Consider the following 19,274-nt stretch of genomic DNA (forward strand, 5'->3'; position numbering starts at 1 on the left):
TACTAATAGAGGACTAAGATGAATTTTAATTTGTTAGCTATATCAAATACTTCAAAGGTATGAACCCCACTTCAGGATGAAGTATACTGGATGTTGCGATATGGGATTTTTCCCTCCAGTAGTATATTAAATTGAACTAATTGAACTACATGATTACCCTCAAGGTCTGGATTGCCAAGTCAGCACAAGGGGAAGGAAGAAGCCTTCTCAAAATTGTTTCTTTGCTAGATTAATTGCCCAAATCCCAGAACATGAGCTCTAGCCACAAGAGACTTTTTAAAGCAAGGAAGGATAATGTAAACTTAAGAGTTCTTATGATCAGCTGTGACAACAAAAGATTTAGCCTACCTCTGGTGTTACAAGTACATACAGATACATTCCAATTTTCTAGGACACTCATCTTTTCATTACAGCTGAAGTTCTCCTTCAGTGTCTATGCAGACTACAGACATACTGAGCACAGAAAACTTCACCTTCTTGATCTATAAACATCTCTACTGTATGTTTTCTTAATCAGATTTTCACCATAAAGTTTAGAATAGCATTGTTCCACAAAAGAATTGTTGTTTTTTTTTTTTCAGTAAATATTTAAATGTGTGCCTTCTAATTTTCAGTTACAATATTTTAGAACTATACCTGCAGTATACAGTATGGTAGAATAGTCATAACATGCATGATTTGGAAGTATTTTATAAATCCATAAGCTCAAAGGTACATTGTCAGATTAAAAAAAACCCCAAACCAGAAAGAACCCAAAATAAAAACTGTTTCATAGGATTGGCACATGAATTTCGTGGCAGTGTTAGAGAAGCATTCTTAAAATGATCTGGTATTTGGGATTTTGGTCCTTCAGATGCAGCAGTTTAGAACAACTCTGACATACAGCTCAGAGAAGTGGGATTTTTACCATACCTTAAAAAAGAAAAATGAGTAAGATTTAGTTCCAGCTAGCAGAGAATGAAAACAAATTTAGCCCTGTCCCCAAATCTCAAAAGGACTATTTAAGATGCTCTTTTATTTGGTGTGTTCTCCAGTACATTTTTGTATATTTGACATAGAATTCATCAGAAAAAAAGATTTTAGTAATGGCTATTGTGTGTCATGCTTTTTTTCCCCCCTTTCAGTCTTGGCCAATATTGGGCTAACTAAGCAGCAAACAGACATGTTATCTTTAATGAGATTTCAGCTTGTTTATACACACATAAAGCTATAGACCAGCATAATTTCTCCAAAGTATCAACTACATCTAGCTTTTATTTCAGTCCAGTAGTTAATGTGTCTGTAAAGAGAATATAAGACCTGGGTTAAAAAAAAAAATCCAAGGGAGGCCTTTTTAGCTATCCTAGACTACTCATAGTTACCAACTTGTATTGCATCACCTGTTCAACATTCAGAACAAATAGATCATTAATTCCAAACTCAGAAACATTTGACCTCTGTGAAGATCAACAAATGGTAGTTCCCAAAAACCTAGATGCTCGAAACTCCCACAAAAGAGAAGAAATTCTACCAACTCCTTGCTATATACAGGAGATAAAAAGACCTATCTAGGTAACTTAATGATACAAAACTCATAGTATGACTACTTCAGAGTTTTAGTCCAATAGACAGGATATTAGATAGCGTTTACAGTGTTTCAATTTTTTAGTGATCTAGTGGTTTTTAGTGACCTACTGTTAATAGACCTGACATACTTAGTCTTTGGTGACCTTCAAGAGTTAAGCAATAGATCTATGCTTTTACCTTGGCTCTGTTTAAAACTTGCCTGTAGACAAAGCCAGTAGAAGCTTCACCAAATCTATTTAGATTGAGAAAGAGTAATTCATAGTTTACTGTTTTATTTGCATTCTGCTAATACAACATGCAAGAATAAGAAATATACAATAATTCCAACTGAAGTTGGACTGAAGTCATTGGCACAAATCTCTAAGAAGTAACCTGTGCTTCTTTTTCTTTTTTTTCCCCCCAATGATTTTTCTTTCTATTTTACTCCCACAACCTTCAGTGAGGCTGTAACGCCATGTGCAGAAGGTTTCTAGCCAGCACCCCTCTGACTGTATGCAGACATTGTTTTGATTATATATGTATATACTCTGTGACTGTACAGATGAAAAACCTGCAGTGTCACTCAATGATACAATCTTTTAGAAAACCAACAGAACTAAAGCATCTAATACAACTCAATTACAAATAATGTTTAATTGTAAGAAAAGCAGCAATTGTGGCAAAGAACACTTGTGCTTGCATTTTTTTAGAAGTCACAACCAGCAACTACTGCTAGCTGACATTTTTGCCAGAGGATTTCCTCTAATTTTTAAGGCATGAAGGCCAAACTTATCACAGAATGATGCAACTATTAATCTGCTTCAAGTTTCAAAATTCAGTTACTTCCTTAACAGAAGGAGGAAAAAAAAAAATCCCCCAAACTATCATATCAGATTCTGAAGTGTAAGATGAGTTTCTGTCAACCAAAGACTATACCTTTCTCTGTTCAATACAATCTCAACTTTTAATGATTAACATAAACAATTTGACCTTCAAATGCACTTCACATATAATCTATTAGTTTGTAACAGGCAATATAGATATGTTTTCTTTCTAGCCCCCAAAATACCGCACAATTAAAACAACTAGTTTATCTCCATTAGTAAGATAAGGCATCAGAAAGTGACTTATGAATTTTTTAAAAAGCAAAATCAAATACATACAGAAACATGTTTAAGTTACTTAAAAAGACTTAAAGACTTTTTTTTATATGAATTGAGTAACTTCAATAGACTTTTAAGATTACTCCTCTGCAAAGATCAGGCCCTAGGATTATTAGTTGAAAGTTAAGGTATTCAAGAAATAAGCCTAGCTGTTCCCCATATTCATAGCATCAGTTTCTTACCATCTAGCTCTTATTTATCCTGAGATATGCTTTTTGTATGCTCAACCTTATTCTAGTCAGCATGAAAGTATGATAAGATGCAAGTGAAACAAAGTTCTGAAAGTATCGAACAGTGTTAAGCCTTCAGTGTCGTTTGTTCATATCATAATCCTTAGCCACAATGTAGACATGCTATAAATAAGACAAAATTAATTTCCTGAAATTCATTCATACACATAAACACTGGGATCAAAATTTAAGTGACAGCTAGTTGACTGCTAAGGAACATTTTTAATTTTGAGCTCTACAGTGACCAATGCATCATGAATCTAATTTTACAAGCTCTTTTAAATCTCCCCTACAAAGATACTGTGTTTTAATATGATCATAAATATAATTTCAGTGACAAAAAAAAGACAGTAACAAAAGTACCCACGTTTTCAGTTTCCCGAGCAATATTTTCCCTACTGGTTTATATAAGGTATAACTTAGGTATATCTTCAAGCCAATGAGAAATATAAGCCATATGTGGGGAGATGTGTTCTACAGAATGAAAAACAACGAAAATTCTGATGAGCTGGAGGGAGACACATTGTAAATATGAAGGCTAACACATAAATAGTGACTCACCTTCTAATTGCCCATCTCCCGCAGTCACAGTTCTCTGACTAATTTTTTTTGGTGAATCCTGTTGCATGTTTTCTCTTTGTTGTTTGGTTTGTTGCATAGTGTGTGTCTTCCAGAGTTTGCGGAGTTCCTCAACTTCCGTCTCAGAGTCTCGTGCTCGCTCTCTCACTGCTTTTCCTTTGCTAGCTGTCTCTTTCTTTTGAGATTCTGTGGTATCTTCACAACATGGACATTCCTCTCCCATCTTACTCTCTCCTGGTTCTTTTCCTAGTGAGGAATCTTGATTGTTGCCTACTTCTGCCCCTTTGTCATGCTCTTCACTACCGTGTGATCCTTGCAAATACTGCTGGAGGACATCTGCAGTATTTTCACTAGGTTCTTGTCCCCCCTTTACAGACATTTCAGCACTTTCTGAACCTAAGCTATGGGTACCAAACTGTTTAACATTTACAACCATTTCAGCACTGGGTTTTAAGTCACTGGCAGCTTCACTTGAGTCTGAAACAATTGTTAAACATTCAGCACTAGTCTGGTTTATTGTTTGGACAGATTCTGATGATGCTCCAGAAGATTTGTCTTGTCGAAGCTCATCAGAGGAAACAAGTTCCTCACGTATTGGAGAGAGTTCTGATTCTGTGAAGACATCTTCTGAAAGAGACTCCTCTGTGCTCCTTGGGGCAGTACTAGCACTGTCATTGCCTGTATCCCGAACCCTGGAATCCATTTCATCTGTATTGCTCTTTGCAGCTTTCTTAGAATGGCAAAGTTCCCTTACAGACAGCTGTTCTACATCTCTGTTGAGCAAATAAGAATGTTATTATAGCAGGTGCCTTTTCCGTCAAGCTCTTCTCTTTACTAAGTTTTGTTTAATGCTGAAAAAATTTAAGGGTGCTTTTTAAAAAAAAAAAAAAAAAGGGGCAAACTAAAAAACTTAATCCAGAGGACTAGTAATAAGAAACAAGCATAAAATATGTTCTTGTAACAGTAAGCTTATGGCAGGCCTTTTGCCAGCATGACATAGATAGGACTTCCCAACTTCAGGACATTACTTTTACAAGTAGCAGCTCTCCTATGAAACCAACAAGATTGTTGGTTTTCCCCTGGTTTTTATTTTATTTTTACACTTTAAGCATCTCAAACAAAAAGCTATACGCAGCCATAATCTCTAAAGGTAGAAATCCTCCAAAATCTTCTAAGCTTTGTCTACCAAAGAGGCCAGTACAATTGTATAGACCTATCCCACTCTATTATGAAGTTGACCCCTAGCTCACTGGTAAGAAATGAATGGCAGAAATCATCTGGTCTAACCTTAACTATCTAAGCCAGTCCATGCAGAACAACAGGAACCATCAAGGTAGATCTTATCATTCTGCCCATGCGAAAATATCTAACAGTGATTAGTGTCTTCACCAGTCAAGTACCTAACTTTTCCTCAAAGTTAGGCAAAATAAATTCCAAACTAATTGGTACAACTGAACAACTTAAAGAGCAGACATCAAATGTTCATAAATAGTCTAAGAAAAAAAAGCAAGCATAAAAGAACTTATCTTCCCCAAAGGAAATAATGTTATTCAAACCTGCCTTTCAAAATAAGCTAACCAGAAATTCTGAGTTTTAGAAGAGGAGGACTACAAGGGGACTGTGAACATGCTCAACTATATCTACATGACTCAAGCTTTTTCAGTGTTGTCAAAAAAAACCTTAGCAGTACACAACCTTCATAAAAAATTTCTCATGTTTAAACATACTTTTGACTACAGTTCTCAATGCCAACTCCCTTGCTACCACAACCCCATTACATCTTCCATTACCTAGTATCAAATGCTTTTAAGAAGCTCATACCTTAATCTCCCATCTTGAAGGATAAATCCACTCCACATTTCTACACAACTTCTTATTCAGTTAGGTCATATTACTGACATGACCGAGACATCCCTAAAATTCAGGATGTTTGCAAAGCATATGCACTCTCTTATCCAAGTGTTAACATGAAGCTGATATTAAGCTTGTGCTGGTGTAGCAATTTTGCTTACAAAGCATGTGGATTAGAGTTTAGGATTTTTCACCTATTAGACTGGGCCATTTCCTTAATTTGTCAGAATTATGCTGGTAATAGGTGCTTTTGGACAAGTACAACCTAAGGTTCATGAAATCTGTAAAAAATCTGTATGTTTTCAGATATATTTTTTCCAGTTTCAGCACAGACTGTGGCATATATATAGAAGCCATACAACATGAAATTGCAGTTTTAAGAATCAAAGAATCTATTAGCTTTGTGATCAGTTTCCATTATATCAATAATCTTATTTTCAGTATTCAGATTGTTTTTCCAAGTTTAAACAGGTTCAACAGTTGGCAGAATTGGGAAAGGAAGAGCGTTAATTATAACAGTGGAATATTAGAAAAAAACAAATGGTGGGAAAACATGATTTAAGTCTCAAATACCTCAAGACACACAGGTATTGTCAGATGTAGCTGTTGGGAGTTCTGGTTACAGACTTCAGAAGTTTGAATTTTATTCTCCCCAAAATTTACAAACATGCCTCAAATTTTGATGAGGTTAAGGCACAAAAGTGCTGGGACTGAAGAAAACGCTAGAAGTTAGTGTTCCACGTAACGGTTTATGAAGTTGACAAGAAAGATAAATCAAGTTGGACATACAGGGCTCTGAACACACAGTGTGACCTTTTATTATTAGACACGTTTTCATTCCATATGCATTTATATTATAAACAAAACAGAAAATGCACGTGCTACAAGAGCACAAAAATCAACAGGGCATGGAAGGTAAATTTGTAAGTCAACATTGAGTCATTAAGAAACTCAACATGCTAGGAAAAAGACTTTGTTTTGCAACCGCAATATGAGTCAAACGGGTAGATTAAAAAGAGTCATCTAATTTTCATAATCTCATTACTTGCACTATACAACAACTGAAGTAGGAACTACGAGCAACTTTCAAAACTCAATCTGGACAATAAACTTCCAGAAAGCTATCATGCTGAAGGCATCATCATTCTACATCAAAAACCCCAAAAGTACTACTATAGTAATATATACATTAGTTGCTCTTTCAAGAAAGACATGACTTCTGGCAGCAAACAAGACCATGCCAAGATACTAGTCTACCACCATGTCTCTGCTGAAACTGAGCTTAAAAATGGTACGAGACAAGTTATTTCTTCTGGGTGTCCAGATATTTAAGATTATCAAGAAGTATGTGCTTAGCATATTACCTGTAAGAACTGTAAAATGGCATTTTTCAGAGTTACTGAGTATCTTTACACCTTAAAATGGTGGGGGGGTTTTCTGTGTTGGTGGTTTTTTTTTTTTTTTTGGTAAGTTACACATCAGGCAAACAGCTTTACTCTCTCATACATATAGAGAACTCTACCTTGGTTAAAGGAGTCCACTTCCTTGCAATTAGATAGTCAAGGTAGTCTGCAAATGTTTGTGCTTTATGGGATGTGATAGGTAAAGGTGGCATGATTTTTTTTATTTTTTTTTAAATCCTTTTTGTCTTTAATGTTAGAATTTATCCTATTTCTGAGGACAGTATAAAAATTAGGCAACAGACAGAACGAAACAAAGATTTTTCATAATGCTGTTTAAAGTGTGTTTTAAATGCCTACCACGCTGAACACCAGTGATTAAAGCTCACTAATCCAAATCCACTCTGTTCAACCCAAACAAGGCTACACCAAAAGGCAAATATGCAGTTCCTCCCTTAACCAAAAAGGGAGAAAATGTACTCCTAATGCCATAAAAATATACACAAGTCTCAGAAAACTAGTCTTACAACCATTTATCAGAGCAACAAGACTCTGAGAAGCAAGTGGAAAATGGTGAACAATAAAGATTTGCACCTAACGCTGTTTAAGTTGGACTTTTCTATTCTGTACATCAGTTTTTAAATTACCGAAGAATCAAACACATCTGTTACTGTTTCCATAGTGGGGAAGGGGCAGAGGAAGAGGTGTGGTACCTCTTGCTATACACTGATTTTTAAAAGACACTATTGGAGGAAATTAGAATCCATGTATATAGAAGAGGATTTATTTTATGTAGTACATAGAATGTGAGAACTTAAGGTAAAGCAAGTTTTCTGAAGGGTCTTATCCAAGCCAATCCTTGATGTTCTTCTTAAAAAGGAAAACAACAGAAGAAAATGTGGTTTTGCTGGTTTTCTATGGTCAGCAATATGGCTACAGTTCATATTTACTCAAAGCTTTATAAATACTATTCTATCTTACATGGTTAATGAATCCTTAATTTTGCTGTCCACAATTTCCTTATACAGAGCAGCTGACATCACTTCTTCCATTGGACACATGATGCCATACTCTTCACAGCCGTTCTCTTGGACCAGAGGATCCATTTTATGAGGATCAAACATTATGTTATTTGGCGTCACTAGCAGCACACCATTGACCGTACCCTAAAATGAGAGGGAAAAGAAGTGGTAAATTTTCTCCTTCATATTTCAGCTTATTCTCCATTTCTTGTAGGAAAAAGGTGTTTTCTAACTTGTTTTTAAAGCATCTTTATGTTTATATTTAAGCAACATCATACAGTTTCTTGTGTTTTGCAGTCATCTAGAAACATAACCATTTTTCTGGGGAAGCAAATTAATGCCACCTACTTTCCTAAAAGAAAACAGTTTTGTTCCTCACAACTACTTAATAGCTGGGTTGAGTAAAAAAAGAGAAACCCTTACATCCTAAAGGATATGCTAGGCATCTCCTCTGAGGTAAAGATACATCCTTCCCAGATAACCACATGGCTTATTGCTAGTTTTGCAAGAAACTTCAAGCATTGTCTAAAACCTGACTCTTAACTTTTCTCTTTCTACTATTTAATTAAAGAACAAAAAAAGATCTTCAAAAACTGTCATTTATCTTCTTTACAGAAAAGCAACAGTAGTGTCCGCTACAAGTCATTCTAACTTAATGGACCTGTTGACTGATTGGACAAATACATTTATAGGATGAAACTAGATTAAAAATACTAAAGATTTTTAAAGATGCAGCTTTGGATGGATTTAATCACAATGATACTGCTACAGTACATGAATACAAGTAGATTTTAAACTTCTGGTATGAAAAAAATTAAAGAAAGTTGATACTTATACTATGAGCTGTAGGGTTCTTACACACTACAGGTACCAAGCTAATTTACAATACATTGAACTTTTTTTTAAGCATTAGAAACACATGCAAACACCAACACCTGTTGCCCGCTAAAGAAATTCATTAAACTGTTAGAATGGTAGAGGTTAAGCTAAAACTATGAACTGGAGGAAGTCTACCTTTCAGCAGGATGATAGTGATCCTTCAGTTACAGATCTTGAATCCTAAGGACTTTACAAATTTAGAAAGACATTCAAAACTTTTACGCAAGAATCACAAAAGAGTTGCTTCATGTGCTGCTGAAGCTTATCAGGAATTGAATAAACATCCAGCTCACTGATAAAATGTTCATAGTGGTTACAAACATTGTGTATTGAGGGGGATTGTTTGGTTTCAGTTTTAAGAAGACTTATCAGCACAGCATGAAATACAACTACAATCCTTCCCAATTCCAGAAATTTGTTCCCAGCACTGTGATGGTTCATGACCTTCACAGCAGAAAAACAAAAGATGCTATAGTGAGCCAAAAATTGCAAGTTAGAAAAAACAAACCAAAAATAGTATTAAAGTCTACAGCAATGACCAATGGTATCACAATTATGGAAAAATGAAAACAGTCTCAAAAGCAGCTCAAGCATCTGTACTTAAGTCCTCTTAGTCATTCAGTGCCTAGTCAGGTTTTATACGTGCCTTTTAGAGTACAAAGCATATGCTAAAGACTTTAAAGTCAGCAGAATATCTTTGCTAATTCCAAGGCGTTTAAGACACTGAAACAAAACTGTCATTGGCATTTCTTTCCCAGCACTGTATTGTGGAAATAGACTTTCAAGGTGCAAAAAGGAACTCCAAGAGGATGACTGTCAACAGCAGTCTACATTTGATTATATCCACTGTAGTCTAGCAAATAAAAGTTAACATTACTGCAAAAGTCAATGAGTCTACTCAGAAGAACAATTGCTTCTCTTGAAACAAATACTAGTTCCGTAAATTCAGTACATAATGCAAAAAAGCAGCATCATTTCTAAATCTGAGCTCTTTCATTAATGACCACACATGAAAGTGGAATTTTATTAATATTCTCCAGATCTGACCCAGAAAAGTCAAGGCCATAGCCTTGATGGCAGTTGGAGCAGATGATTGTTGTAGGTCCCTTCCAACTGAAATATTCTATTCTATTCTTTCACTGCCTACATGTTGCATGCGGGTCTTCAGAACAGTCAGGCTGGAGAGAAAAAAAAGAGGCAAGATTGTATGACTGCTCAGGCTGGAGAGAAAAAAAAAAAAGAGGCAAGATTGTATGACTGCTCTAGCTGAAGGATTTAAATGTTAAACACCAACTTCTACAATTATGTATTACTCAGTAGAAGCAATCAGTACAAGTTCATTGGAGAATTCTTCATTTCCAGACTAAGATTTTGTCTTCAGTTGTTCACTATTTCATGAACCTTCCTTGATAAATTCAGTACACAGGAAGCGCTAAAGCTTGAGGCAATAAAAGGAGATGACGTTTTACTGTCAAGGGGTGAGCTGTCATAACTGACATATCACCCACGTCAACAAGGTCCCTGGTTTTATTAAACAAATGCAAAATCCAATCCTTTATCTGTGCTCTCAAACGCAAGTTAAAAGACTGCTTCAGCTGGCAGTCCAGGTCAAAAATTGATTAAAGAATATTTTATTGCAAAATAAGCTAAAAGTTTCATAAGTCAATTTTACATCGCTTATCTGAACATTAGAGTGTCACAACATTAGAATAATGCTTATGAAGAACCAGTTGCATATCTTCTCCTCATTTCAGTTATCTTGCTTCAGCCTCAATTTTAGCAGTTCAGAAAATACCAACTTACCCCTCCCAAACCCCACAGGCCAGGCTTGTCAATATCTTAAAGAAATGTCATCATATCCAGGACAAAAGTCTGTTTCCAGGGGAAATCTGAATGCATTTAAACACCACAAGGTACTATACAATTTCTTTGGACTCACACTGAGGAACAGTAGATATAATCCTTCTGCAGGCAAATGTTCAGCCAGAGAAGTGCGCAAGACATTATGACTACATATGGAAAACAAGTTTAAGAGACTTTCTGTTGTAAATGGAAGCTTCCTAGAATAGTCTGACAATGACCTGTCTGATGGCAGAAAAACTGCAAACCTGTACATCAGGCAGTTGTCCTTGACACGTATGCAAGATTCTAAAGCCTGCCTCTGCAGCTTCAACCAAAGACACAGCTAGAAACCTAAAAGCTGCTTACTTTGGTCTTAGAAGAAACCCTCAACACCAATAGGTAAATACCCAGCATAAAAATCAATCTGAAAGTGTAATTCCATTTAAAATTTATTACACTGATAGAGAAATAGAGAATTAAACCTTTGGAACTATCAGGCTTTTATGTGTACTTTACTAAGAAGCTGACCAAACACTTCACTTGCAATGACTATAAGCAATTGAAAGATTATACAGGTATCTTGAAAACACTGGCTTTATAGCGCCTCAACAAGAGATGACCTATTTCATTGTTATCTATTTAAAAGATGACAGGAGGCAGACCAATGCAACATTTCTGGCTCACAAGTTATTTGATATGGTCCACAGTTACTACATGAACACTTCAGGGTACTTCCCTAGAGAAGAATTGCTGCCCCAAATTTACAGGCTAGAAATGAGATTCTTAATAATACACTAAACATCATTAATATATCTGTCATTTTTTAATTATTATTACCAAGGATCACTGAATGTTAACCTAGGTAGCTAGGTAAAGCTCAGGTAACAGCCAGATAAAGAAACATTTTGTTTGGTCCCAAGTTTTAATTATTCTTTTTCAGACATGCCAGTGTTTCTGCCACTTTCTCTAACAATTTCTGTGACTCTTTTATAAGACAAATAGCTTCTGTCTTTACCACCTTCTAACTTGTTTGCAGGAGTAAAGCTTCCTTAAAACCTGTGGAACGTGTTACTCAGCAGATAGAGTTTCTAGCATGGACAGAAACCAAGTGCTATGGATTCTGTGAGGAAAAAAAACCGATAACATCAGAACAAAACATGTAAGTGGGAGTATACATGCATCTAGCCACGCACTGGTCAAGAACTGCTCATTGCATAATCCTAGTCTTCCCTGAAAGATGGAAACTGAAGCAGCTCCCGCCTTTGAGAGCTAACACCACAGTCTTGCATAAGTAAAGATAAAAATGGCATATCCTCTTTAGAGGAGAGTATCTGAAACTTCATTCCCTTGCTGTTTTGCCATTATGGATCAGACAGACTTCTATGTTAGCACTTCTACAGTACATGTACTTCAGAACTATTGTCTCAGAGTAAGCCAGCAATGAACTCTTGAGCATTTTAGTACCACACACTCATTTAAGGTTCTGAGCCGACTTTTCTGGTTACTCATATACATTTATGCACTATGGCAGCAGATATCACAGTTGTTCTACAAAATACCCAGAAATGGGTAACACTGATGCCAGGGAGAAAACAAAACAAAACCAAACAAACACACAGAAAACCTACAGTACACTGTTCTTTAGTGACTTACTTTCAATAACCTAACCTCCCCTGCTATTTTACAAGCACTGAAGAAGACTGGTAGCCTAAAGCCTGCTCCCCATAAAATCTTCTTGGTTTCTTGCTTTTGGAGCAGGGATAAAGTTTCAAAGCTTCCTCTCTGGTCTGGTTGAGCTGCTGAAAATATTTTCAGTGTGAATATATTCTTCAGAGTAAAGAATAGCATGGGGGCTTAGTTACTAAGTAAAGCCCTTCCTATGCCCTCACCTACCCATATCAACACAAGGAGAGGAGCCCAGCTTCTCCTTTGTGGTCACGCTCTGTCATGCTGTGTCTTCAGCACAGATGCCTTCGATGGTAGTCAAATATTTGTTGAACATTTTAGAAACAGCTCTTTGACTTTGTTTTATACAAATTCAATTTTCAAAAAATTATTTGTACCAATAATGTAGCTAGAGAGATCAGCAAATCAGAGCATGAGCATAAGCAAAAAGATGGGGCAATGGCATGCACACTACAAACTCCTACACGACTCCAGTATACTGGCAGTGTTTGCTCTAATCTCCTAATTTTCTAGTCCTGGATAAGAGAGAATTAAAAAAAAGAAAGTCTATATGCAGCTCAATGGTTGATAGAGGACCGTGGGAAACAGTTTAAGACATCCTCCACCAAATAACTAGTGACTTGTTTCTCTTGGATCATACTTCTAACTAGCTGTTAAGGAAAAAAGTATCAAAAACACTGCCAACAAAACGGAAGTAAAAATCAGACTCCACATATAGCTACTAAGTAGTTCAACATGATACTGGTACAGGAAGTTCTGGTTCTTGAACAAAACTCCCCAAAATATCACTTGTAGAAGTCAAGTTTCCTGTATGTAAAACAGTTTCTAAAGACATGAACTGAGTTTCTATTGAGGTGAAGTTCAGATTTAACAGCCTCTAGGAGAAATGCTGAGCCACTTTTAAACTGCACCTGCATGCAGATATTCAATTCTGAATCAGTTTTAACTTCTTTCCATTAAAGTTCCTTAAACCTCAGGAAGTGGGAGCTCTAAATCCTGTACAATATCCAAGACAGAAATTCGAACAATCATTATAAAGGAAGGATTAGAGCTAAACTTTATGACATTGGTGAGCCCAAACATTAAGATTAGGCAGTTCAGTAAAACATACTTTTAAGAAGGTTTGAGAGGACTTCTGATAAGCAGTTTTCAAACAGAAGTTACCTTTAAATAATTCCATTATGTTCTTGAACACACAAAGTAGAACAAAAACAGTAATTCACGTAAAGATAACAATTAGTTTTATTCTTTGTTTCTTGTAGAAGTTTTGAGCCTCGTCAGTGTCCTCCTTTTCACTTCATGAACAACGTGTTTGTCCTTTTTGTGCCTGTATTTCCAGGTTGGTGTGGGGTTTTTTAAGCCTTAGTATTAATAATTTTCCTTTACCTACTACTTTTCAAAACAAGGCAAGTAAACTAGCAAGCATGAGAAAGAACAAAGAATTTCAAAACTCCTCTATCTGTTTAAATTTCACTCAAGCAGACTGTTTAAGCTACTGTATTAGGTTTGTGTGGCAGGGGTTAGTGTAGCAGGGGAGGGGGCTACAGGGGTGACTCCTGTGAGAAGCTGCTAGAAGCTTCCCTGGCTCCAACTCGGACCCACCTCTAGCCAAGGCCGAGCCCATCAGCAATGGTGGTAGCGCCTCTGGGATAGCATATTTAAGAAAAGGAAAAGACCGCTGAAAAGAAGAGCTGCAGCGAAGAGAGGAGTTGGATGCGAGAGAAACAGCCATGCAGACACCGAGGTCAGTGCAGAAGGAGAGGGAGGAGGTACGCCAGAGCAGAGATTCCCCTGCAGCCCGTGGTGAGAGGGCAGGCCGTCCCCCTGCAGCCCATGGAGGTCAATGGCGGAGCAGAGATTCCCCTGCAGCCCGTGGAGGACCCCACGGCAGAGCAGGTGGCTAGGCCCGGAGAAGGCCATGACTCCGTGGGAAAGCCCACGCTGGAGCAGTTCGTGGAGGACTGCAGCCCGTGGAAAGGACTCACGTTGGAGAAAGTCATGGAGGGCTGACCCCCGTGGGAGGGACTCCACCCTGGAGCAGGGGAAGGGTGTGAGGAATCCGCCCCCCCCCCCCCCCCCCCCCCCCCCCCCCCCCCCCCCCCCCCAGGAGGAAGGAACAGCAGAAACAACGTGTGATGAACTGACCACAACCCCCATTCCCTGTCCCCAAGGAAGCAGAAGAATTGGGAGCAAAGCTGAGCCTGGGAAGAAGGGAGGGGTGGGGGGGAAGGTGTGTTTTTCAGATACGGTTCTATTTCCCATTATCCTACTCTTGATTTGATTGGTAACAAAGTTAAATTGATTTACTTTTTTGTTTCCCCAAGTCGAGTCTGGTTTTTGCCTGTGAGCATAAGTGGCAAGTGATCCCTCCCTGCCCTTGTCTTGACCCACGAGCTTTTTTTTGTTGTATTTTCTCCTCCCCATCCTGCGGGGCAGGGGGGGAGGCGCGAGCGAGCAGCTGCGTGGTGCTTTGTTGCCGGCTGGGCCTAAACCACAACAGATACCTTTTTCTGCCTCCAACCAACAGTGCAAAGAATGAAAAACCAGAGCAGCACACTTTTCTACAAAAGAAGCAAACAGTGTGGCTGCAAGAAAGGGCACGCCTACACATGCAATAAACAGTGACTTAAGGTGTGACTCTGCGCTACACTGGTTACGCTCATTTATTGTCTGACCAGGATGTGGCATATTCACACCACCCTGTTTCTAACTGTGCCCAACACCCTGCCTCTAACAGTAGCCATAACCAGATAACAGAGAGCAAATACTGTAACAGAGCAAATGTTTCCAGGTTCCAGCCACTGCATCTCAGAGAATTCCTGTGTGCTTGTCCAGGAAGTCACACATGTGACTAAAACCAACTCCAAACACATACAGAATAAGCAGTCTTGAAAAGTACGAAATGAGAGTCTTAACTTAATGCAAGCCCTTTCGTATATGTGAAATTAAGCACACTGAAAAGGAGGCTTTCACTAGATTTTAGTTTATGAGCATCAGTCACAGTGATGACTGAGACTTCACATCTGAAGCCCTATAAAACAGTTAACAATGAGCTTCAAAATCACTTCCAGAGTGGGAAACAGAAGATGAATCTCTTAAGCTTTCTCCAGAAAACATGGGAAGATTTATAATCCTGCATGGTCAGGAAACGTACCAAGGAGAGGATAAGACGATATGCCAGAGGACCTTCCTACCGCATGTGACACAAGGGCTAAATTACATGCTAAATTTATGAAATCTGGCACTCAAATCTGAGCAAGTTAGCATTCATTTCTCTCCCCACCCACCTCCCCAAGTACGGACTGATACTGCGGTAGATTATACAACTCTTTAGAAACAGAATTTTCCTTGAAGCTTTTAGAAAATAGGCTGTAAAGATGCAAGTCAAAGACAGATGCTGTGAACACTCCCCATAATATTCTGATGAGGAATTACAGCACATAAATAATATGCTGTAAATTTTAACCCTAGATTGCGTTTTTTTCCAGTACAGCTAATTTCTAACAGAGGGTCACAGTTCTCAATTCCTCTGCATTAGAGCACTTAAAACTGAGAAGTAAGGACTTGTCTAGGATCAATCTAAAAAAGTCACCCAGGGACAGAATGCAAGGAGTGAAGCAAATTAACTGCAAAGCAGAACAAAGTAACAAACAAAGCTTTTCCAGTACTTGTCTTACCAACTTCTAACACGTAGCTTTTGCCAATATACACGTACTGTCAAAATGCTTCAAGTCTAGACATTCATAGATCTGCAATCCTTTCCACCAGCAAAAAAAAAAACGCATGCAGTTTTAGGAGATTCTCATTGATCTATCATTAGTGTAACTTATCTGCAAACCTACTACTGAGCAACACAGAATCAGCAGTATTTGTACATACATGCCCAAACTTCAGGTGAAGAAGGAAGAACTACAAGTACTTTGAGTTTCTTTGCATTCATTCAGCTTGAGCAAAGGCATGATTTTTCATAATTAAAGTATCTAATAGTCATTTTTCTATGGGGTGGGAGAGCAATACATTTTGTTTTTTTCCTAAAGTGTTCTGAGGTAAAGTCTTTTGACATAATCTCAGTCCCTAAAAATCTGCGCAAGACTTGTGCACTTATGAGCTGAACAGAAATTAACTAAGTGCCACTAACTTGGAGCTGTTTGTGTAGTGACACAGAGAACTGTAACTACTGCTTCAAGGGGGGGGGTGTGGGTGTGTGAAATCAAGATTTCTACCATACTATACCCAATACAGAAGTGTTTGCTTACAGAATCAGAGGTTAATTCTGCTCACACTGTTCTGCTTTAGGAAAATGGAAGTGAAGCTACCCAACTACATACTTCCTTTAGTTCAAGGCATGTTCTTCTCCACTGTAAGTAAAGACAATTACTTATGAGAGATACTAACACAGGGAACAAACAGACCTCATGCCCTCAATACAAGAGAATCACTTAACAGTATGGTGGAAGTCTGTCACAGGTTAATCGCATATTAACTGCTTGTATCATGTCTAAGAAACAAGTTGTCTGGGAATCCAAAGGAAACTGAATAAAAAAATGAATATATATACACACATATATATACATATGTAAGCTACCTATCAGTAACTAAATTTTACTGTATGTTAATGATTTAAATGTACTTTGTTTTTACATCCCATACAGGAACAGTAAAACCTGAATGTTTAAGTACCTTGCCATTAGTGATGTACTTGCAATTAATTTTTAGAAATTTCTCTGTAAATGCTTCCTCCTCTTCAGAGGTGGATGATACCACTCTTGTAGGACGAACACATGCATGTGCTGGTGAAGCAGGCGACTCTTTCTGTTGGACTCCATCTGGATCCTAAAAGGGAATATAAAAAAAGAACTTAGCAACCTGACTTTCTCAATATTAACCTTAAGAGATCTTCTGTTGTGTAATTCTTCTTCTTCGACATAAAAGCAAGTGTAAAAATAGGGTTACAAATCCACTGCAGTTTAAAGGACTGCTTTGATCTGACAGTGTATATAACTAATCAACCACAGCTTAACCAGCCCACAATAAGAAATGCTAGTGGGCAAAAATATTCAGAATCAACCTGGAAATAAATAACAAAGTGATGATCAGAACTCACATAAGGAAACCATCCAATATACCGTCACATGCAAAATTTGAGCAAAAGTTAGCAGAAAGGATTATTTTCCAACTTCAACAAAAGTCCTACTAAATGTCTTCTGTTATCCTTCCATAATATTATACACTACTTCATGTTGGAAGGACCTTCTGAAGGTCAGCTAGTCTAACCCTGTGGTCAAAGCTGGCCGGAGCCTACATTAGATCAGGTTGCTCACGGCCCTTCCAGTTGAGTAAGTCTTCAAGGCTGGAGATTCCACAGCCTCTCCAAGAAACCTGCTCCAGTGTTTAACCACCCTCATCATGAAAAATGTTTTCGTGTTATTTAACCAGGACCTCTTGCATAGCAACATGCAGCTGTTGCTGCCCATCATTTTACTATAATCCTCTGAAGACCCTGACTCTTCATCATAGAAAGGTTTGGGTTAGAAGGGACCTTAAAGATCATCTAGTTCCACCCCCCCTGCCATGGCAGGGACACCTTCCACTAGACCAGGTGGCTCAAAGCCCCATCCAACCTGGCCTTGAACACTGCCAGGGAGGGGGCAGCCACAACCTCTCTGGGCAACCTGTTCCAGTGCCTCACCACCCTCACAGTGAAGAACTTCTTCCCTACATCTAATCTAAATCTACCCTCTTCCAGTTTAAACCCCTTACCCCTTCTCCTATCACTACATGCCCTTGTAAAAAGTCCCTCTCCAGCTTTCTTGTAGGCCCCCTTTAGGTACTGGAAGGCTGCTATAAGGTCTCCCTGGAGCCTTCTCTTCTCCAGGCTGAACAACTCCAACTCTCTCAGCCTGTCTTCAGAGGAGAGGTGCTCCAGCCCTCTGATCATCTTCGTGGCCTGCCTCTGGACTCGCTCCAACAGGTCCATGTCCTTCTTATGCTGGGGGCCCCAGAGCTGAATGCAGTACTCCAGGTGGGGTCTCATGAGAGCGGAGTAGAGGGGGAGAATCACCTCCCTTGACCTGCTGGTCATACTTCTTTTGATGCAGCCCAGGATACGGTTGGCTTTCTGGGCTGCAAACACACATTGCCAGGTCATGTTGAGCTTCTTGTCAACCAACACCCCCAAGTCCTTCTCTGCAGGGCTGCTCTCAATTCCCTCATTGCCCAGCCTGTATCTGTGCTTGGGATTGCCCCAACCCATGTGCAGGACCTTGCACTTGGCCTTGTTGAACTTCATGAGGTTCTCATGGGCCCACCTCTCAAGCCTGTCAAGGTCCCTGTGGATGGCAACCCTTCCCTCCAGCCTGTTGACCGCACCACACAGCTTGGTGTCGTTGGCCAACTTGCTGAGGGTGCACTCAAACCCACCGTCCATGTCGCCGACAGAGGTTAGACAGCGCTAGTCCCAATACTGACCCCTGAGGAATACTGCTTCTCACTGCCTCCTGCAGCTCAGCCACCTGCTGCAGGAGGTCCTCTACCTGGGCACACCTATTGCAGGCAGGTCTGCTGCCTGTCTCTGCCCCAGGAGAAAGGTCTAGGCACATCCTGCAGTCTGAGGTCTGCACTGCACCCTCTCCCTTCAGCAGCTCCGTCTGGGCAGAGGCACTGGCCACCACTGGCGTAGATGGTGCAGACCCCCCAGCTGGAGCTGTAGCCTTTGCTCTCAGATGAATGCCCACCATTCTGCCTTGAGGGTCAGGTAGGATGAATGCACTTGGCCTGTGCAGATGGTCACAGACCAGTGCCCAGTTGCTGGGTTATGTGGACTTCAAGCCTCTCCACTCGGCCAGCGGAATGTCCCTCCTTTGAAGAGGTGCCCTCCCTGCACGCCCTCCCACGCAAACTGCCGCGCCACGCCCTGGCTGACATGCCACACCCTGTTTGCCCATCCTGTTCGCTAGTGCTCCCCAGGGCTGCCATTTGTGGGAGTGGGGGGTGGCCGCCATTACTCCTGGCCCTGCCCACGCCTCATCAGCCGCTCTCCCTCATGAGAGCTGCCAGCTCCTGGCAGGTCTCCACGCT

At 39.3% G+C, this 19,274-nt stretch overlaps 1 protein-coding gene across 2 annotated transcripts in view; it reads right to left on the reverse strand.

Moving 5' to 3' along the window:
* The window catches only part of OXR1 (oxidation resistance 1), a 259,710-nt gene that overhangs the window by 39,701 nt on the left and 200,735 nt on the right, over positions 1-19,274 (reverse strand). For both annotated transcript variants that reach the window (XM_050915908.1, XM_050915909.1), the window contains 3 exons: positions 16,878-17,030; positions 7,750-7,934; positions 3,500-4,290 (listed from right to left, as the gene is read on the reverse strand). In XM_050915908.1, the coding sequence (XP_050771865.1) occupies positions 3,500-4,290; positions 7,750-7,934; positions 16,878-17,030 (1,129 nt within the window). The remainder of the gene's footprint in view (positions 1-3,499; positions 4,291-7,749; positions 7,935-16,877; positions 17,031-19,274) is intronic.

This window comes from Gymnogyps californianus, chromosome 2 (assembly GCF_018139145.2).
Source record: "Gymnogyps californianus isolate 813 chromosome 2, ASM1813914v2, whole genome shotgun sequence".
In the NCBI taxonomy this organism is placed as follows: Eukaryota; Metazoa; Chordata; class Aves; order Accipitriformes; family Cathartidae; genus Gymnogyps; species Gymnogyps californianus.